This window comes from Zootoca vivipara, chromosome 6 (assembly GCF_965207765.1).
Source record: "Zootoca vivipara chromosome 6, rZooViv2.hap1.1, whole genome shotgun sequence".
Taxonomy (NCBI): Eukaryota; Metazoa; Chordata; class Lepidosauria; order Squamata; family Lacertidae; genus Zootoca; species Zootoca vivipara.
The window spans coordinates 56,623,713-56,646,359 of NC_142589.1; the positions used below are offsets into that span (position 1 = coordinate 56,623,713).

Below are 22,647 nucleotides of genomic sequence, written 5' to 3' on the forward strand. Positions count from 1 at the left end.
TCAGCAACCTTCTGCCTTGTCACCAATTATGGCTTAATTAATTTCCTTCTACCCACCATCTCCTAGCAGAAGGGTTGAGGGAGAATGAAAGTTAAACTTCCATTTTTCACCCCTGCTTTGGTTTACATTTAAAATGTATCTTCAACTGTACACTGGAAAGTCGCCATGTGGCACCGCATTTAACAAGAAATCTTGTTTTGTTCTACAACAGGTGAGGGGAGGTGTGCAGAACATGACCTCCCCCCACCCTCAATCTTTTGATGGTCATTGTCCGGGGAGGGGGGGGGGAGAAGGCAACTTAATGCCAAGCTTTACCGTGGCAAGTTATTTTAAGAGAACCAAATGCAGTGGTGGTGTGGGCTGTTGAAACTCTCTCTGCACAGAAACAATCAAAGCTTGTTCAATCACACACAGTTTGCGCTTGGAGAAGGATTTAGCATCTAGCAAGCCTTCAAACACTTCCTCAACATCAAGGACCAAGCCTGCAAACAGAGCTTAGCTTCTTGTTTTCTGTCTAAATGAAAGGCAGGTTTGAAAAGGGGTCAGCAAATGCCACACAGCATTTCCATCTGGTGCAAGAACGAAGAGGATGGGTTGTAGATTATGGATTTGATGACACCTTTGGATCAGCAGTTTGTGTGTCAAGTAGGACTCACAAGTAGAGTGGGCTGGGCTGAGGCTGGGCCACTTTTACCAAGGGAGTGCTTACATGTCCCCCCACTCCACTGCTAGTGCCTGCACCCTGCCATTTCTCTCCTGCCTTGATTCCCTTTTGGGAAAGCAAGTAATCTTACCCCTTTGCATGTGATAGACAGAGACATTTGGGAAATGGCATGAAGTCTCATTTGGTGATGGGCTCGAGTTACTTCAGTGGTCCTTCCACAGGCCTCTGGGTCCTGGCTTTAGCCCAAAGCAGGTAATGTCTGGAGTGAAATATGTCCCGGCCATTCCACTTCCAATTTCCCCCTACAGCACTGTTGAGATTGCATGCTTACGAAAACACTGTGGGAGTTCTCCGCTCCATGATCCGTTCCCTTCGCAGGTCAGAATTGCGGGCAGCGATAGCTGATATCCTTCCAGGCAGCTGTAGCTCACACTTGATCCCCAGCTGAAATCTGACCCCACAACTTTTCCATTGGGGACAACCTGAGGAGGTTTGCAGATGATAGCTGGGCAGAGAGAACAAAAGGGCACATTCAATCCCAAGTAACAATCAGGGATGAGCAGAATCCAGTGGTTCAACTCCCCAACGTTTTGGCAGACAATGGAATGGATCCAGATTAGATCTCAGCATCCAGAATGAATAATGCCACGGGTGGGAAAGTACACTAGGGGTCACATCCAGGCTTCTGTCAGGCCCTTGGGACTCTCTCCCCAAACCATGGCTCCCCCCCCCGCCTAGGCAACATCCTTCACTGTTCCTGCTCCATGCCTTCTCTAAATACTTTTGGTTGGCTGGAAGTGCTGCAGTAATGTTTCTTGCTTGCCTAAGCAAGAAACTAAAGGGGTGTCCATGCATTGAAACCTCAGAGTTTTGCATGATGGGATGCAGTCTATTGTACAACAATCACATTCACTGCTCAGTTTTTCATTGGCACACAGTCCCCAGAAATTTGTCCACGAGGAAAAAAAAAGCAAAGGAGGCAAGCAGGCCCAATGAGGTTGAACTTAGTGCCTGGGGCAGGATCATACTAGTGGAGGTGATCTTTCAGATAACATGGCCCCAAACTTTTTGGAGCTTTAACCATCAAAACCAGTGTTGCTTCATATGGCTGCCCTCACAGGTAGGCATTCATTGGTTTAAAAGACAAGAGCAAAAACCCACCAGGTCTCTCTCTTCCAAAGGAAATTGACTTCACAAATGCCAGCCTGCCCTTTCCACTTGGGAAGGGGGATAGCCAAACACTGTATGGATACAGATGGCCCTCATTAACAAGGGGGCAAAATGCAACCAGCCATACAGTACAGTAAGCTGGCCATCTGGATCACCTGTTGTATGGTAAAGTGGACTTCAACACACATGCACACCCAGTCAGAAACCCATGGAAGGAATAGCAATATTCTCCTTGTCCTATTTACTGTGTGCGCAACCATGATACAGTAGTACCTCGGTTTAAGTACACAAATGGTTCCGGAAGTCTATACTTAACCTGAAGCGTACTTAACCTGAAGCGAACTTTCCCATTGAAAGTAATGGAAAGTGGATTCATCCGTTCCAGACGGGTCCGCGGAGTACTTAAACTGAAAGTACTCAAACCGAAGCGTACTTAAACCGAGGTATGACTGCAATTGCAACCTTGGCAAATGGTTCTCTGTATCAAGCACTGCAATCCAAATTTCTTTGGAAAATCTCAGATTATATTCCTAGGCATACAATGCATTTTTTTTTATAAAAAAAAACCTAATCCTGAAGATGCTGAACAAATAGGCCTTACCTTTGCAGACAGGTTTTGTTCCATTCCACGTGCGGTCCTTGGTGCAGGTCAAAGCAGAGGCTCTGTCTGTCTCCATCATGTAGCCGGGCATGCACAGAAACGTGACAGTCTTATTGTAGGCGAAGTCATTGCCCAACCGAATGCCATTGGCTGGTACTCCAGGATCCCCACAATTAATAACTGGGAGGGAAGAAAAACACATAAAGTGGTTACATTCTCAGAATGTCTCCAAAGTAAAGTTGCAAAGCTGGCCTCTGAATAATGAGAGATAATGAGCAAATCTTCATTTCAGTATTAAATATAAACCTGTATTTTCTCTAGATTGCAGAATTGGGTGGGTGAAAGCAGAGAATGGTCATTTGCCTAATTCCTAAATGATGTGCTGGGTAAGCCTAAGCTAAAACGCCACTCACCCCTAAATACTTTGTGGTCCTACTCACAGACTGCAAAAATGAGAGGAAGCATTTCACTGGTTTTGGGGTGCCTGTGTGATTTTTAGCACATGAAAATCGCTGAAACTCTCTCATGGTTCTAATTAGCTTGTGTCTGCCATCTCCCCCCCCCCCAAAAAAAAGTCTAATTGCAGGGAGTATTCTAGGAGGAAATTGTGGTTGCCAGGAAAAAGTGGCCATATTTTAGTGATAGCTACATGGGTGGCGCTGTGGGTTAAACCACAGAGCCTAGGGCTTGCTGATCAGAAGGTTGGCGGTTCAAATCCCCACGATGGGGTGAGCTCCCGTTGCTTGGTCACAGCTCCTGCCAACCTAGCAGTTCGAAAGCACATCAAACTGCAAGTTGATAAATAGGTAAGGTACAGTGGGAAGGTAAACGGCGTTTCCATGTGCTGCTCTGGTTTGCCAGAAGCGGCTTTGTCATGCTGGCCACATGATCTGGAAGCTGAACACTGGCTCCCTTGGCCAAAAACGCAAGATGAGTGCCGCAACCCCAGAGTCAGTCATGACTGGACCTAATGCTCAGGGGTCCCTTTACCTTTACTTTACCCCAAAAGTCCTTTAAAATGGGGGCACTTTGTATCTCTGTATGTGTGAAAGTTGCAGCCACCGGCTAACTAGATCTTCAAAGGAGTTGCAGTGACCACCACCCCCTCCCAGAAAAAAGCAAGAGGGGGGGAGAGTTTCACCTCCTTATGATTCAAACTCCACCCCATCCCCCCATTTGAGTACATGCCACCTGGGGCTGATGGTTATCCAAAGCATCTGAAAGGCACTAGGTTGGAGAGGGCTGATATAGAAAAAGAAGGGACAAAATGGATGCAAATAAACTGCAGAACAGCTGTTAAATTGTTCATCGTTAATATTAAGGGCCTGGTCTGGACTCTTCCAATGGCAACTGGCTAACTGGAGTTGAAAAAGAGGGAGGACTAAACAAGGTGGATGAAATTTTGGTCAGTGTATATGTAAGGGGGAGGGATTATAGAGAACCCTCCCCCCTCATCAGAAGCAGCCCGTCTCCCAGCAGTCATGAGAGCGAGGGATCTGAAGGGGTGAGTCAGGAAACGGAGAAGGAGTGCCAGGGCTCTGGCAACATGAAAGAGCCCCTACTCCATAGGCAGGAAGAGAGGGAGGCGGAAAGAGTGGACAGGAATAGGTCAGACAGAAGACCCTTCCCCCCCCCCGACGCCGGAATTGCGGAGGAGGAGGAAAGGGAGGCGCTTCCCAGTCCCGAGGCTTTTATGCTGGTCCCGAACACGGAGGGGGTAGTGCAGGAATCTGACTCGAGCGGGTAGACATGAAATGAGCAATCCGTTACACTGTAAATAATGTGCACCAATAAAAACGTCTGAAAGACAAGCATGTGGAAGGTCGTTACTCAAGAGTAGTCACAACACACCCTGACAGTATAGATAATGCCTTACTGGATTGCTCCCAGCTGCTCTTGAGCTACTCACCTGTACACTCTGGGGTACTTCCAGTCCAGGTCCCATTGACTGTACAATGCCTGCTGAGCACCCCCGTGGAGTAATAGCCATCCCGACACTTGTAAATGATGGAGCTTGAAAACACCAGGCCATCATTAAATGTCACTATTGCATTGCTGGGAGTCCCAGGGTTTCCACAAGATATAACTGCAATGAGTAAATAAAGGTCAAACAAGAAGTGTCAAAGGTTACTTATGAAAGCTACATTCCAGAAGCAATTGGATTGGCATATGTATGTAGTTGACTTAGGACAAGGTTCCCCAAACTTGGGTCTCCAGTTGTTTTTGCATTACAATTCCCACAATCCCTTCATCCCTAACCACTGGTCCTGCTAGCTATTGATGATGGGAGTTGCAGTCCAAAAACAGGAAAAGAAACCACTTGGAAAGCATGCCTGGAAAGCATGGTGCAAAATGAAGTCTGGATGAGTCCTGCATCTGCTCACAAGATGTGTAGGACCAAACAGCTGTAAAAAGGTATAGGGAAACACAAATAAATGAACAGCTGTGTACAATAAGAGAGAGTCTCCTTTGTTTACCAAAGGAATCACTTTCCCCCTCTCCTTTATATACAGTAACTGTCCAGTTAAGTTTCCTCAACATGCCAACATCCTTTTCAATAGAGCAAGAAGGTGACATAGCCAGTGCAGCCACATTTCGGTACCGAGAAGTTTGGCTTTAGAACTCCTGTTGAAGGTTCCAAATGCTACTTCCTCCAGATCAGGAGACTTTTAAAGAATATGAGCTTCTACACAGGAGTTGTGGAAAATCTGACCTTCATCTCCTGAATTAAACATATGTACTAAAGGCTATCAATCTAGAAGGCTCAGGAACATGAGATCTGGCCTTCTACCTGATCCTTAGTCAGGATTTCTGATCCCACACATTCCCCTTTATGTTTTCCTTGCTGCTGAAACAGCAATTGCTCCCTAACAAGACACTACAATGCATTTGCCGAAAGCCTGCTTTGGAACAAAATGCTGTTGAAAGCCTCCAGCGTCCTTTAAAGTCCTTGCTTGGAGCTGGGTATTTCACACACTTTTTAAATTAAACAGTAACTTACATTTTGCTTGAAATGCAAAAGCAAGACGTGCCGGCATGGGGGAGAGGGATGGCGACAACAACAGCAACACACTCGGGCAATGTAAATGTACCTTTGACGGTCATATCAGAATACGTAGCAGGAGGACATTTGCCAATTGAAAGAGAACACAGCGGCATTGATTTCAAAATGTGTTCAGCCTTTTGTGGCATTCAAGGGGCTTGATTTTGAACAAAAGTCTGCTTTGGAAATCCAGTCGGGGGTATGAATGTGCAAATCAACGATGAAAACAGCAGCAGCATCGATTGAAAACTATTTTTGTGAGATCCCGTGATGTCCATTTGTGCCCATACCACTAGCCCAGTTGGTCCCATGCTCAGATGAAAAAAACTGGGAGAAGGACGGGGGACAGCTTTGGATGGCTGACTCGTTTCATTTTTAAAAAGAAAAATGTCTATTTCCATGTTTAAAAATTGCTGGAAATTAAAGTTAAATGAAGCCTGACACTTGCGTATGGAAAATGGGTCTGGGATACAAGGCAGCCTCTGTCGCATAAAGCAGAGAAGATAATACAGCAGACTTCTAACGCAGAGCGATTAATTAACTCGCTTCATTTCAAACCATTTGTGGCCTTTGAAATACTGATTGGGATCCCCCCCTTAAAAAAATCCTCCCCCCTATTTTAATAATTATAGAAAAAAGACTTCAAATTAATAATCCCACAAAAGAGTTAGTGCTGTTCCTTTAACTGCATATGAACTAGACCAGGAGGAAGCCTATTCCTACGTAGGAAGCTGCCTTATGTTGAGTCAGGCTATTGGTGCATCTTGCTCAGTGTGGTCTACCAAGTCTGGCAGTTGCTCTACAGAAGGCATCTCCAAACTGCGGCCCTCCAGATGTTTTGGGACTACAACTCCCATGATCCCTAGCTAACAGGACCAGTGGTCGGAGAAGATGGGAATTGTAGTCCAAAACATCTGGAGGGCCAAAGTTTGGGGATGCCTGCTCCTTCAGGTATACTTGGCCGAGGCTGTTCCAGTCTTTAAAGGTCATAGGGGTTGAAGTCAAACTGCCACAAGCCTGGGGGTTTACAATGGAATCCTAACCATGTCTATGCAGAAGGGATGGATGAGAAACCCAGTTTGGTCTGCAAACCTACCTAGCCTGAGTTCCGTGAAGCACAACGCAAACCAAATCACAACCATTCTTCAAAATTCACACTACTCTGAATTTTGCAATGCTGTTCCCAAGCCAGGTAATGTGTATATAACTGTTGATAAATAGGGTAAAACGTGCACTGAAATGCACTGTATTAATGAAAATAACATACACTAATGTATTTTGTTACACAAAATTAGTTTGCCAAAATGTGTATATTAGGCTGAATAGCATACAAAACTGTGTGAGTTAGGAGTACAGGCAACGGGCAATTTAGGCGTGTCCGAATGATGTGTGATCACACACACAGCACTGAACCCAGAAGTAGCCCCCAAATGTCATAAAGATGTCATGAAAAAAGGGGGCGGAACAGGGTGGGGGCGGAACGGGGCGGAGCAGGCTTAGGTGTGCTCTGCCAATGTGCACGTGGCTCTCGAATGTAACGCCCACACAAAACGAGGATAGCATGTAATTCATGCTAAAATGCTGGGTCTCTTATTTTCTTACTAACAGTTGAATCTGACTTCAATGCTGCGGACAGAGCATTGCCCTCCACTGGACCTGAGGGCAGTTGGTACTTGATGCAGAAACTAGCTTCCTGGCAGGTGAGCCACTGTGGATTACTGGGAGGAAGAGAGGGAAGAGTGAACATTGGGGAGGTTGGTAATGGGGCGGAAGAACCAGGGGGAGCCCATCTGCCACTCCTGCCAGTGCATTTGTACCGTGCCAACCTCCCTGCCTTCTCTCCCTTTTCTCCATCCCCATTTCTAGCCCATAAAGAAAGAGGAGCTGAAGAGAGGGAGGTCACACCCACTGTGGAGCTCTGAGTTGCTTAAAGCAGGTCAGGCCCAGGAAAGTAGAAGTGGAGAGCTGGTCTAGGAGGTTTTCTTTGGGGTTCCCTGCTAACAGCATCCTTCTGTGATTCATGTTTGGACGTCAGCCCTTCAAATACCTTCTCCTTCCGCTCTCTTTGTCCTGAATACAAATCAGAAGAGCCCGTGAACTACATATCACTATGAATTACTTTCTGTCCCCTGATCGGTAAGCGCCTAACATTAAAGGATCCGCATTAGGGGCATAATATTCCTATTATTCATAAAGCTGTGATTAAAAAGTCTTGCCTGGGATCTGTATTCCTGCTTGCTTTTGAACTTGACAAGTTATTTATCCTGGGATTAATGTACATAACTCCTCCCTAGCTCAAGCAATTTTTTTAAAAAAGAACATTTTTGATAGCATGGGGAGGAATCAAACCCTTCAGACCCCAGTATATTAATTAATGGGACACAGCGTCATTGGCTACATCAATTCAGAATAAATTTCAAACTCATTTGCAAAGTGCTCAGCTTTCTGATCAGCCAGGGAGACGCATGAGCTTGCTTGGGTCTTCTTGCCTACCGTTTCCCTGCCTCTCTCCGGCTTTTGTGGCTTCTGCTGATTGATTTTTAAGTATTTCTATAGCAGCATCTGTCTGGAAAGGTTGCCTGAGGTTTATCACACCGGATTACCTGATTTTACTTCTTCTTTTCTACATGTAACAAAAGTCGACACAAAATGATTTTTTTATTTTTTTAAAAAGAATCTGCATATAAATGTTTAGGAGGCTTGTAATAGGACATTTAATGTAAATTGGTCTGAGATGGCAGTGGGGAACTACAAAAGTCTTCTTTTGACTGAATTTCCTCCTGCCTGCCCAAACCAAGGAAAGAATTCCTAGATTTCTAGAAATGACTGTGTGTGTGTGTGTGTGTGTGTGTGTATGTGTGTGTGTGTGTGTGTGATAAATCAATCAATGCAGCATTTTTAAGGACATAGGAAGAACTTGAGGAATCAGGCCAGTGGCCCATTTAGTCCAGCATCTTCTTCTGTGGGCTGTGGATTTATGGCCTTTTGTGACCTTTCTGGAGGCCACATTTTTTGGGGGGCACTTGGGGGAGGGGAGCTGTGCTGCCCCCAAGCCTTTCCTTCCTGCAGCAACTAGGCTTAAACAGAATTAACTGCCGTTGTGGAAATGGACTTATTTTTCTAATTGATGCCACAACTGCCAAATTGCCCCACAGTACTGTAATTAGGTTTCAGACGAAAAGGTCCTATTTTCACCTAATCTAAATCTAACTGGCATTTGGGTGATGGGCTAGGGTGGAGGGAAGGGTAAAGAGAAGGGGGCAAAAAGAGAAGGGTGGGGAAAGGGAAGGGAGAAAAGAATTTACCCCAAAGGCCATGAGGCCTTTGACAGATAAGAGGTTCCACTGCCCTAGACTGCTGCTGTGCCCTTGGTGGGTATGATGAGACACAGAAGCCTCTAATGGAGGTGCTTCCCTCAACATTTTTTAGATAATAATAATAATTTATAAACTGCTTTTAATATAAAAATGCCGTGGAAGTAAACAAGGGGGTACGTATGTCCAAATAATTTGCTCCACCTGCAGCTCGCCCCCAAATCCTGCGTGCTTTTAGTGCTCCATGTGGCCCATTTGCTGCACTGACCTTCACATTCTGGCTGCATCCCACTCCAAGAACCGTTGGCTTGGCAGATTCTCTGCAGTGAACCCCGGAGGGTGTAGCCTGGCTCACAGCTGAACCAGACGGTACTCTCCACACTTAACTCATTACCGCCATGCCGGATGCCGTGAGAAGGTATTCCTGGGTCACCACACAGTCCCTCGAGGCTTCCTGGCAAGAGGAAAGCAAAAGTACTGTCATTCTGGTAGTCCCCCTTTTCATTTTTCTTTCCACACCTAGCTGATGCTGGAAAACAGAAAGTCCTAGGAGAAAGCTATCAGAGACCTCTTGGATTAGGCCAAGGCTCACCCAGTCCAGCATCTTGTTATTACAATGTACAACCAGATGCTCATGAGCAGTCTGAAAGCTGGAGTGGGATGCTATAGGATTTGTCCCGCTTGTTATTCTCAGAAACTGGTATTCAGAGGGAGAACATAGGCTATCCTGTTCAGCAGGCATTGCCCACAAACTTTCAAGACCACTTTTGCAGCTGTGAGGGCTAGAAATCTGAACAGTAATAATATCAATTATAATTCCAATAATAATATCGAACAAATGTGGAAGCCGGTATTCTGAGGGAGCTGAATTCTGTGCCCCAAAATGCATTTTGCAAAGTTGCTTCTGAGTTTGTAGGGTTGTAAGAAGGTGATCTCCATTTCAGCCTGTCTTCATCCCATTCCACATTGTTTCCATTCTGCCACAGTTTGGTTTCTGCCACATACTATGTAATTCATACTGTTGCCTGCTATTTACTGTAATTTACGTTATGATTTATTGAAGCTATTAATTTATACAATTATTTAACATCATTAAATTCATTTCAATGTAAAGAAAACATAAAAACAATGCAAAAAAGCCATTAATTACATATCAGTTGTGGGCTTTTAAAAAAGGATTGTGAGTGAATACTGATTTCTGTTCCAGACCAGCAACAAAAACACAAGTAGTGGAAACTTCCACTTCTGTTTCTGATAGAATTCTCTGTTAGTCTTATATGCTCACATGGTACATACACAAGTATGGAAATGACACACCAATGGTTGAATCATCAAGTGCAAGAACACCCTTGGGTAGCTCTGAGTACAATCCCAGCCAGATGTACACAGCAACAGCTGTTGCTGTTTGGCTATTTTTTCATTCGGTTTGCCAGCTCTGGTCTCCTCAAACTGAAAATGACAAGATGCTTCAAAGCCACCTGTTGTCCTCACTGACTCAGAGCTGCTGTCTTTGTTGGGAATCCAGTGAAGAAAAAAGACACACCACTGAGCCAGTGAGTCATTTGCTCGCAGAGTACAGAGGTATGCAAGGAGGCCACCTTGCGGGAATGCCTTGAGAGATGGAGATGTGCCTGTTCCTTTTGTGGAATGGCAACCATCTGTTCTTGGCTCTTTCCACCAACTAGCTTTACAAACACAAAAGTCAGCAAACCAGGAACAGTGCACTTCTCATGTGAAAGCCACCACCCCTTTGAAGGCCTGAAGAGAGATCTTCTGAAGGCACAGCTCTGTGACTGCCCTACAAGCCCCTCCCTAGCAGCTTTGCACAGTCCGTGTCTCATGTAAACACCTAATGGGAACTTTTAAAATCTTTTGTAAAATGACTTGGTTGCAAACAAGGAATAAAAGCATCCTCTGGTGTGGGAGCTCACAGAATCAGAAAGTGACCTGAAGGCCCACAACTCCCCAAGCTGTGCTGTGAGGCTAGGCCTTTCACTTGCCGTAGCCAGAATAAAGATCACAGTGAGCCACAAGCAGGGAGGTTTTTCATTTCTTTTTCTCTTTTTACACAAGTTGCATCTAAATCAGATTTGGCAAACATGTGCCCCACTGCATGTTGCTTCCTAAGGCTGGGGCTGACAGGAGGGCTATAAGCTCCCAACCCATGACCCATACAAGTCCCTCTTCGAAACTCTCGTTTTCTGGGAAGCATCGGAATAATCCCCCCTAGTCCCTGTTGTAACTAATCTGTATGTATGTATAATTGCACTAACAATATATTCTATCACATGACTCCATTTACTCCCCCCCCCCAATTTCTCTGTGCTGACTAGGGCTGACACAAGCTGTGGTCCAAAACATCTGGAGGGCACTAGGTTGGCACTAGATGTATTGGAATGAACATCTCCCCTTTCATCACAATTGTCTTCACTTCATGCACATCCTACAACATGTTTACCAGATGCTGGGGTGGCAATGCCATGTTCTTTGTACACAGCTTACAAGCTCCCCAGAGGAACCAGAAACCAAGCCCCAGAAGGCCCATCTGAACTTATGGCTCTCCTCCTTGTTTAGATGGACCTCTGAGTACCAGCTGCTATAGGCCAAGGGCAGCATGCTGCTTCTATGAGCTGGCAGGCCACTGGGAAATATAACACAGGGCTAGGTGAAGCACAGGTCTGAGCCAAAAGGCAATGATTTTCCTCTCACATTTGGCAAATGGCTCAGCCCACTTTCCAAAGATCTGCTGCTCCTTGGGAAGACCCTGGCCATTTCCCCCTGCTGCTCTTTCTACTTTGAATTGCCTCCCACAACACCTCTGTGCAACCACTTCATTTTTTTTTCCAGGTGGCAGATGGATCATTCTTTTCTTCCGTCAACATCCAATTTCAAAGCCATCCATCTATTTGTCTACAACCGTCCCAATTATTGTGATTTTTCTAAAGGCCAACTTGGATAAAAAAGCAGGATGGAAATAAACAACTGCAGTTGGTGACCTTGCAATTTAAGGAGACAATAAATAAAACCATCATTAGCGTCAACTGTGCCATGCGGCCAAGTCTTCCCACCTGAGCAGTGAGGGAGAGACCCACTCCAGCGCCCATCAAGCTGACACATACGGGTGGAATTGCCAATCAAGCTTCTCCTTTCCAGGCAACTGTAACGCACCACAGAGCCAACTGTGTAGACTTCACCCAAGATCTGGGCATGGGGTGGGGATCCAGGATGGCCACAGGAGACCACTGAAACAAGGCGGGAGGGGGACAAGAAGGTTTTGAGCAGACACAGCATTAGCCTTCCAGCACATTCAAAGGGCACAAACAGGAAAGCCACCGTCAATAGTGTTGGCAGTTTTGGTCTTAACGCAAAAGAAGTCAATTGATAGAACCATTTCTCATATGGTAAGTCCAACCTGAGCTGAAATTTCCAGTGGATTTCAATTTGTGTTTCAATAGGAAATCCAGCTCATGCCTCCCTCAAATCACCCAACACATCTTCCTAAAATGGATTGAAAACATAGAATCATAGAATTGTAGCGTTGGAAGGGACCCAAAGGACCATCTAGTTCAACCCAGTGGAAACAGGTTAGGTTACTCAGAAGTCCATGCAGGCCACTTAGAAGACATGCCAACATCCTGAAGTTCAGTGAATATGGGAATTAAATCTCTTTTAAATCAGAACCAGTTAAGGTCCTGTGTGAGTGTCTGGAGGCGGTTGGAGGATGGATGGCGGCTAACAGATTGAGGTTGAATCCTGACAAGACAGAAGTACTGTTATTGGAGGGCAGGGGGCGGGCTGGTGTGGAGGACTCCCTGGTCCTGAATGGGGTAACTGTGTCCCTGAAGGACCAGGTGCGCAGCCTGGGAGTCATTTTGGACTCACAGCTATCCATGGAGGTGCAGGTTAATTCTGTGTCCAGGGCAGCTGTCTACCAGCTCCATCTGGTTTGCAGGCTGAGACCCTACCTGCCCACAGGCTGTCTTGCCAGGGTGGTGCATGCTCTAGTTATCTCTCGCTTGGACTACTGCAATGCGCTCTACGTGGGGCTACCTTTGAAGGAAATTGCAATTAATCCAGAATGCGGCAGCTAGACTGGTGACTGGGAGTGGCCGCTGAGACCATATAACACCGGTCCTGAAAGATCTTCATTGGCTCCCAGTACGTTTCTGAGCACAATTCAAACTGTTGGTGCTGACCTTTAAAGCCCTAAACGGCCTCGGTCCTATATACCTGAAGGAGCGTCTCCACCCCCATCGACCAGCCCGGACACTGAGGTCCAGCACCGAGGGCCTTCTGGCGGTTCCCTCACTGTGAGAAGTGAGGTTACAGGGAACCAGGCAGGGGGCCTTCTCGGTAGTGGCGCCTGGCCTATGGAATGCCCTCCCAGCAGGTGTCAACGCAATAAGCAACTATTTTACTTTTAAAAGACAACTGATGGTGGCCCTGTTTAGGGAACTTTTTTAATGTTTGATGTTTTATTGTTTTTAATATTCAGTTGGAAGCCGCCCAGAGTGGCTGGGGAAACCCAGCCAGATGGCTGGGGGTATAAATAAATAAATAAATTCATCATCATTGTTAAAACTGATTTGACCATAGTTCAAAATACAAAGTAAGAAAAATATGTGATGGTGTTATTAGTCCTTAATGCCATGACCACAAACTGAAGGTGATATATCTGCTGGTGGGCTGTGTCATTTCATTGCAGGTGTGTGTGTGTGTGTGTGTGTGTGTGTGTGTGTGTGTGTGTGTAATGTATGGATACTTATTCCCTACATATGCAAAACTAGCAAACCAAGAAGGCTAGCCTAGACCTTCTTCTTGATGAGTTGTTTCCATATCTGAAGGGATAATTTTATGGATAGAAGTATTCAAACCCAGACATAAAATGGCACAGTCCCTCAAGAAATAATTCATACCCAGCTTCGGCTTGTATTTTCAGCTCTAGGGGTCGAATGACACTGCCAGTTTTTTATTTAAAAAAATGTGGGGTATTCAGCTCAAATGGGCTGACACATAGAATATGCCTGGGAATAATATGTATTGGGAGGGGTTTCAGCTTGTGCTGTCTTAGCTCTCAGACACAGCTGGCTCCAAGTTTGAGGGGGAATGCTGCAGCATTCTGGGAAATTAAAATGGTAGCTCACAGACTGAGCTGCTCAGCATGGAGGGTCCACATCAGATGTGAACTCTGGTGGGTGCTGCTGGGGCAGTTGGTCCCTGGCAGCTGTTCTAGGTTGCCAGGTGTTAATGCCAAGACTACCCTTCAGCCTAGTCTATGCCAATGGCAACACCAGTATAAGCACCAGAAGTTATTGGGCAAAGGAAGGCAAAATGCACTGGGGGGGGAATAGATTTTTATTTATAAAAGAGAAATAACATTAACACTCCCACCCCAAACATACTTTCTCTGAAGAAAACCCTATTGATTTTGACGGAGTTAAACTACAAGTAAGGGTGTTTAGGGTTGCAGCTTTATTTTAATCTCCAGTTAATGATTCCCTTAGAGTTCGTAGATTGAATTTCTGTATGTATGAACAAAAGATTAGAGTAACTCCCTTTAAAGAAATGTAACATTTTAATCCTAACAATTTAAAATTGTATTTTTTAAGTGTTAGATTACAACTACTTAGTTTATTGTTGAGATAATTGTTAATTAAACTTTCTCTGTTAAGCAGATTCATGAACTTTTCTAATTAGAATTTCCTTCTATTGTCAGTCCCTTGGTCTCATGTATTCTATGTTGGATAAAACAATTTAAAATAGTTTGAATATGAAAAGTAACCACAGGGGATTCAGCAACTTGTCCAGGATGGTACTTGGCACCCTTCCCTTGACCTATATTGAAATGGTGCAGTCAACATTAACATCTCATTCTGGTTTAGGGAAAACAATATGGAAATGGGGGCATCATCAGGGAGCTGAAGCCTAAGGCCTGCTTTAATGTCCCAACAAGGAAGAGATTTGGGTCTATCTCTCATCAGTCCTGGGCTAGGTGCAAGTCTGGTCCCAAACCTTCCAATCACCAACACAATGTGACAACTTATGTGCTTTGCATGCAGAAGGTCCCAGGTTCAATCCGCAGTATCTCTAGGTAAGGTTGAGAAAGCCTGAGTCCCTGGAGAGCTGCTGTCTTTCCATGTTGACAATACTGAGCTAGATGAACCAATTCTGACTCAGTATAAGTCAGCTCCCTATGTTCATATGTAAAAAAATAAAATAAAATAAAATAATTGTCCAGTAGCACCTTAGAGACCAACTAAGTTTGTTCTTGGTATGAGCTTTCATGTGCATGCACACTTCTTCAGATACACTGAAACAGAAGTCACTAGACCCTTATATATAGTGGGAGGGTGGGGAGGGGTATTACTCAGAAGGGTGGTGGGAATGGCTGATAGGTGTGGTAAACCTGTTGACGACTGTTAACGACTGCATTTGGTCTTACAGGGAAAAGTAAAGGAAATGATGGCCAAAAATAGCTTTATCATGTATAATGGGATAAGAATAAAGCTATTTATTTATTTCTACTGCGTCAGACCAACACGGCTACCAACCTGAATCTATGTTCATATGTGATTGCTTATTCTGTTTAATTGTGTAAACTGATCTACACTTGTCCATTTAGGTTGTTGTTCTTGAAGAAATTAACAGAGACAGGTCCCAAGTGTTGCCTAGTCTAAAACTGCTTTTAAAAAGCCATGCAGCATCACCATATTATCCCAGGAATTAGAGGGTGGGAGGCTGGCTATTGACAAACATCCTAACTTTTGCAAGAGCCATTGAATCTGTTCTCAACTTGAAGGGTTCTTAACCTGAAAGGAATGTTAGCCATGGAAGCCTCCCCCATCCCCTCTCCCATTTGTGATGGGTTCCAAAAATGTTATTGGCAACATCCAGGTGGAATATGCAAAATGTACTTTTTAATAGCAAATAAAGACTGAACTAATGTGTTTGCCTACACGAGCATTTTTGGTTTTGTCTTTTAAGACCCTGGCACTGAGCTGTGAGTGAGACCGTGCCAAGATTTCCAGACCGATGCTCTGAGAGCCAACGCAAGAAATCATGCTGTAGCAAATAATTTAATAACTGATCCTCCAGGAATTACATCTAAGCTAAAAACCTGCTTCAGCGACAGCACTTCTAAGGATTAACAACTTAAAATGTGCCAGATTTCACAAATGCATAATTCACCTTCCTGAGCAGGGTCTTTTAAAACCAGAAATTGCTGGAATGTAGCAATAATCTCCCCCTTCCCACAAAAATTAGATATATTAACTCCATTTGAAATGTCTTATATAAACATGTGGATGACAGCCATTAACTGATGGTGTGGGAACCAACTGGTTTTACCTAGGAATTTTGCCTTACTTGTACATTTTCTACTCTTCCTGGTAGGTGTGAGGCCAGTCACTACAAATGCCTCTCCCCATGACCTTAGACAGGGTCTTCCTCCAAGTAAGCCTTACTTTAAAGGCATGCTCAAACCATGCCTGGGCAATGGAAGCCTGGAATATCCCCCAGCCTAATAGATGAGTAGAGGTATCCAAACCCCAGGGGTATGGATGGATGAGGTGGTGTTCCTCTGTTCAGATCTGCCAGGCTATGTGAATTTTTTGATTACCTGGTGGGCAACAGATTTACCTGGCATTCCTCTATGTTTATCATTCTGACATAGAGAAAGCACACTGAAGCCTAAACCCCAAACCAAAAAATGCAGCAATATCTAGGGCTTATTATAGTTTGGGTTTTATCTTACTAGAGATAAATTTGTGGCAAAAAATGAATCTTAGCACTTCAGGATCTCATTGCCAAGATTCTGAGACAGAAGCATGACCTGCCACTGATAAGTTACAAGCAGGTAAAATACAATATTGCCCCTTTTGTTTATGCATGGAAATTGATGGTATCCTGCACTTAAAGGTAAAGGTAAAGGGGCCCCTGACCATTAGGTCCAGTCGTGACCGACTCTGGGGTTGCACGCTCATCTCGCATTATTGGCCGAGGGAGCCGGCGTTTGTCCGAAGACAGCTTCCAGGTCATGTGGCCAGCATGACAAAGCCGCTTCTGGCAAACCAGAGCAGCACATGGAAACGCCATTTACCTTCCCGCTGTAGCGGTTCCTATTTATCTACTTGCATTTTGATGTGCTTTCGAACTGCTAGGTTGGCAGGAGCTGGGACCAAGCAACGGGAGTTCACCCCGTCACAGGGATTCGAACCGCCGACCTTCTGACCAGCAAGCCCTAGGCTCAGTGGTTTAACCACAGCGCCACCTGCACTTGGCTACCACTAAAAAAAGCAACAAATCACATTCTACGACTGCTTAAGGTGAATGGGACAGGCAATGGGTAGTTTTGAAAATTAACTATCAATACCTCATTTCAAGTGCTACCTCATCAACTGATACACTCAAAAAGGCTAAATAATTTTATCAAGCCCATTTACAGAGAGCACAGTACAAGTCTGGGGGAAAATGGCAGATTAATTTGGCATGGATTATTTCTCCGGTAATTCCGATAGCATACCATCTGCTCTTTTCTCAATCAGGTAGAGAAGCACAATTTAAGAACTGGAAAGTCAAAGGTCTCTACCCCTTTACAGGATTTCTACTCTGCTACTCAACCACTAACAATTAAAACTACTCTTTAATAACAATTGGATAAATTGGTTGCTTCTTAATCAAATTTGTAGGGGCCCTTGTTGGGTTGTTGCTTTTCTTACACGTGATTATGTAAAAGTGCAAGCACTGAGACCATTAACACAGTTTGAGTGCTTAAAAACTGAAACGAGTGAATAAAGTTTAGTTACTACAGTCTACTCCAGGCACCCCCAACCTGTGGCCCTCCAGATGTTTTGGCCTACAACTCCCATGATCCCTAGCTAGCAGGACCAGTGGTCAGGGGTGATGGGAATTGCAATCCAAAACATATGGAGGGCCGAAGGTTGGGGATGCCTGGTCTACTCTGTAGTATTAAAAGCAACATATTGTTCCATGGAATCATTACTGAAAGTATGAGAGTCAGATGTAGGTAAAACAATTTGGATTCAAGACTAGAACAGAATAGGGGAAACTCACCCACTAAAAATTGGATTCAGCTTTATTAGAGGACACATGCTGAAGTTACTTGCCCACCATTTTGCCCCTGTGGTGGGACTGTGATCTGGTAAAACAGTTTTGGGGTCAGGTTCACATTGAAATGTGTGCAATTTCTGTGGAATGGATTATAGGGTGCTCTCAACTGAAGGTATTAAATATATTTGATGATGAAAATGCTAGCACATTATGAAAGGAATTTATGACTTATGATATTAGCAGCTCACCAAGTTTTCACAACCCAGTTAAAAATGGCTTAGGGAAGGCACCCCCAAACTGCGGCCCTTCAGATGTTTTGGCCTATAACTCCCATGATCCCTAGCTAACAGGACCAGTGGTCGGGGAAGATGGGAATTGTAGTCCCAAAACATCTGGAACGCCGAAGTTTGGGGATGCCTGGCTTAGGGTCTCATATTGGACAGATGGGAGGAAAATCACTCATAATCTGAAATTTAAGCAGGGACCAGAATCTCTAAACTCTTTTTATATGGTATGACATTCTTTCATATCCTACACAGCATGCACCACCTTCTCTCAACAATAACCTCAACAAGTTTGGGATGTTTGAAGCCTATAGCTGACTGCCATATGCTGCCTCCGTACCTTTTCTTTCAGAAAACACCCAAGCTTGGATCAAGACGCAGGTTACTGTTGATTTCTCCTCTCCCCCCTCCCCTGTATGTTTTTATTTTCTTTATTGTTGCCTACTTGCTGCTACTGTTAAAAATAGAATAAAGGCTCCTTAAAAAAACAACGCTGTGACATTTTCTTACAGGTCCTACTAGAATTCCCAACAATTTCTTTGAAGGTGTAACCTCAGCAGGAGAAGGCTCCCCGCTTGAGAAATGGGGAGAATATCAGGATATAAAAAACGAGTCCCTTCCAAGTGTTTATTTCTCTCTTCCACAACACCATCTTCTTCTGGGTTCTTCATTTGCTGTAATAGCAATGGAGCTATCATGATGGGAGTGGAATCTCCCTAGCAGGTCTCTGAAGGCCTCATCTACACAGCCTCCCTCTCTCAGCTTTTCTAAGCCAGCAACCTTAAGCCTGAGGGCAGAGCCTCTCTCTCTCTCATCTATCTAATCTATCAACACACACATACACACAAGCCACTGAAAAGTGCTAGTATGAAAACATAAATAAGTACCTCCTGAATTTCCAGCTTTCTAATTTTTTTAGGGTGATTGTTTTTGTTTGCATTTAAGGGTTGTTTTTTAAAGTGTTATTCTGGGCTGTTAGGTTAGGCAAGGTTGGTTCTTACATTTGCTACAGTAGGGAAAGGAACTTTTGGCTTTGCTGGCTTCCTCAATCTGTTGCGAAACTCCCAGAGGCATCACTTTCAAAAGATGCTCAAGCTAGGGCTCTTGTCATGATGGTAGGTCAAGACCACTACAGCCAAGAAAAGGCTCTGAGGACTCCCTTTCCAAACGTACAGTGGAGTCAAAGTATCCCCAGCTTCATCTCAGTAAGTATCTGAAGAATCAAGTACAGCCACTTTAAGTACTAATACCTCTCTGTTTGCAGGTGGCCTTAGAAGTCATGCCATGCCTGCAGTGTATTCCTTCCAGGTAGCTCTCGACCTTTGCTGGACTGACATCCTCATCTGTTGCCATTCAGGGCCTGTATCAGCCCTGAAAAGTGCTTTGCTTTGTTCAAAGCTATCCATGGTTCTGCTTCTGTGCCTGAACTCTTGTTCTGCCCAGTGGTGTAGTGTGGGTTGCCAGTGCCCGAGGCTGCATGGAGGGGGCGGGTGGGAGGGAGGCACGGAATACACATGCACATTCAACTGCCTAACAGCATCAGCATCACCCAGCCACAGAGGTAAGAAAATAAGAGTCATTCTATTGTCTGGAGAGGTCACATCCTGGTTCGCATGGAGAAGCCGTTTTCAATGGAACCCAGCGAGGGAAGCATGCATGCAGTGGTATTGAGGCAGCACTTGGTGTTGACATTTTGCCCCTGTGGTACACCACTGGTTCTGCCTTCCCAGTCCTCCCTGTATATTTTCTCAGAACAGGACAGGCTTGAACCTGAATTTCTCCCAGCTCCTCTTGAAGCTGTCTGTGGCTCTACTCCCCTGACTCAAAGCCTACTCCAGTTATCCTGCTTTCTCAATGGACTTCACCTGGAACAGGATATAGCCTCTAATGAACTTCCAAGGCAACACTCCCTTCCCTGGCAGTATCCCAGAACAGGATTGTCCAGTCCCTTCCCCCCACCTATCAAGGCTCTGATAAATGTTGTTAGTCTTTCTTATTGATTGTTTGTAACCTCATTGATTATTTTAACATCCTGCAAATAAAATGCCAAGCACAAACCTCCAGATTCACCTCGAAATTTTGCTGAGCAGTTCTACTTTCAGATCTTCTGAAATTTCCCCACTGTGTGGAGATATTCTTCACTAATTCCAGGCTTCTCAAAAGGTCATATATGTTGCTGGTGAGAGGCAGGACTTGTCTAATAACCTGCTTTAGTGTTTTCTGCAGGTCTCAGGTATACAGTAACCTCTGAGAGGTTGCTCCAGGTTCATCCAAACTCTTTTCACTTCATTTGAAATTTCTCAGATGTGTAGGAATCTTCACATTTCCCCAGAAATGTTGCTTGCTGGTTGCTTCAGTTTTACAAAGAGCAGTTGTTTAATGCCATTTGTCCAATATTTACCCATCATCCTTAAGAATACCAATGTGGGATTCACTTATCAATTTCCCATGGTTTGCACATAGTGGCAAGGTAGCATGCTGATAACATGGGGGAAACAAAAGGTGCAAAAAATGTGTGTGTGTGTTTTATAAAAACCTGCTTAACGTGAGGGGAAGAAGGGAGAGGAAAAAATAAAACTAAAAAAAAACCAAAACTTGTTCAAAAGGGGTGAGACTTTGGACCATCTCAGCTTTATGAAATGTAAAGCTGTTGGGCTCTCCTGGTTGGCAACTTTTATTAGGCAGTAATGATTTTCTAATTTGTTGGTGCAACCAGTGTCTGTCCTAAGAAGAAAAAGTATTGTCTAAGCAGGGCTGCTCTTGTCTCCATTGTCCCCTAATTCTACTAGGGGTGATGGTTGAGGACCCGGATTTTTGTGCATTAAATGACAATATATGGACCTCTTAGACGAATGTTCAATTTTGAACTTTGCTATCACTGCTTCACTCAAAAGTTTATCTGTACTGAAACACACATCTAAATCTGTATTTTTGGGAGATATCACACATTTAAGAATACGTATGGATATACTTTTTTAAAAAAATGAGCAGAAATGGAATGGGACAGGGTTATCGGGAAACACGTGAACATGATACAGACTGAAAAAAGACAGATTTATCCATTCCTAAATCCTATCCACTGGTCCAAATTTTCAGGGGTTTATATGTATGTGTGGGTTCCATACATTAAATTTTGGATATACTTTCGGCTTTCACTTCTACACACCTTCTACAACTATGTGCAACTACAGCTGATTTCAGCTCTAGTAGGCAAGATGAGGGGGCTGAGAAGTCACAAAAGCCCGGGCATCAAAAGTAGCCCCCTGCCCCCCGCCAGGCAAGCACACAGAGAAACATAAGGTGCTAGTTGCATTTTCTCCATCATCTGTTGCTTTTGCTATTAAGTTATCAAACACACAAACTTCTCTAGTGCCATACAGACATTAAAAAGACATTATCTGTCAGACAGGAATTCTTTAACTGTGATTCCTCCATTGCAGGAAGTTGGACTATATGACTCTTTGGCTCCCTTCCAATGCTACAACTTTATGATTCTATCTCTGGTCATCATCTTCAGTGGCTAATTACTCCTCGCCCTTGTAACTTACAGGAAATATTAGAGGAGATTGAAGTTCTCCCTCCCTTGGGCCTGCAAAATGACAGACATGGGTGGAGGCCAAGTAACCCTCAGAAGTGAGGGATAAGTGAAGAGGATTCCCACCAAGAGAAGTTGTATATGCTGCCCAAAGCTGGGGCCAAACACAAACAAACACAAGGGGATGGGTAGAGAATCCTAAATGATTGCTTATCTAGAGTTTGTTGTAAACCACCTTAAACATTCACCACTCAGTTGTACATCTCCTTTCTTATCTCTTTACTCACCTAAACCATTTTAATGTATAGATTCTATGATGTCAGCTTGAATCTTAATTGGATAAAATCTCAAACACTGTGTTCCAAGTAGATCCATCAGAGAAAGTTTGGTCAAAACCTTCCAATGTGCATTGCAGGCTTTGACTCAACTAAGCAAATAACTCCAGTTCCCTTAGCAAGATTTGGGTCGCTTGGTGGCACCTACATTTCAATTGGTCAGCTGTCACATGATGTGTATGTGGTGGTGGGAGATCACCATCTCAGAAAGGGGGAAGGGAAACATTTTCAGAACATGTTACCACCATAAGGGAACTGAGCCTCTAAAGGAAACTGAAGAACTTACAATGACACACTGGGAGGGGCCGATCCCAAGTGCCATCCCCCTGACAGGCAAGAACATGGGTGCCCAGCAAGTAATATCCATGGTTGCACTGATATGAGACAGTTGTTCCAAAGCTGTATCTGTGAGGCCCACTCGGTTGCACTTGTCGGACGCTGTTTTCCAGGTGCCCAGGGTCAGTACAGTTTACAACTGCAAGCAAATCACAGAAAAAATAAATAAAAAGAAAAACAGAGGGTGTAACAAAGGGGAAAATATTCTTTTAAAATAAAAAAGGGTGTTAAATTCTTACATCATACTTTTCCAAAATTGGATTTCTTTTCCACAATGCATTGAAATTAATGTGGTG

The 22,647-nt window shown here is 44.3% G+C and overlaps 1 protein-coding gene across 1 annotated transcript in view; it reads right to left on the reverse strand.

Moving 5' to 3' along the window:
- Positions 1-22,647, reverse strand: part of CSMD2 (CUB and Sushi multiple domains 2) — a 354,334-nt gene that overhangs the window by 17,868 nt on the left and 313,819 nt on the right. Inside the window, exons 53-58 of the mRNA XM_088671318.1 lie at positions 22,302-22,490; positions 11,861-12,034; positions 9,061-9,246; positions 4,345-4,521; positions 2,436-2,615; positions 996-1,169 (exon numbers count right to left, since the gene is read on the reverse strand). Of these exons, the coding sequence (XP_088527444.1) occupies positions 996-1,169; positions 2,436-2,615; positions 4,345-4,521; positions 9,061-9,246; positions 11,861-12,034; positions 22,302-22,490 (1,080 nt within the window). The remainder of the gene's footprint in view (positions 1-995; positions 1,170-2,435; positions 2,616-4,344; positions 4,522-9,060; positions 9,247-11,860; positions 12,035-22,301; positions 22,491-22,647) is intronic.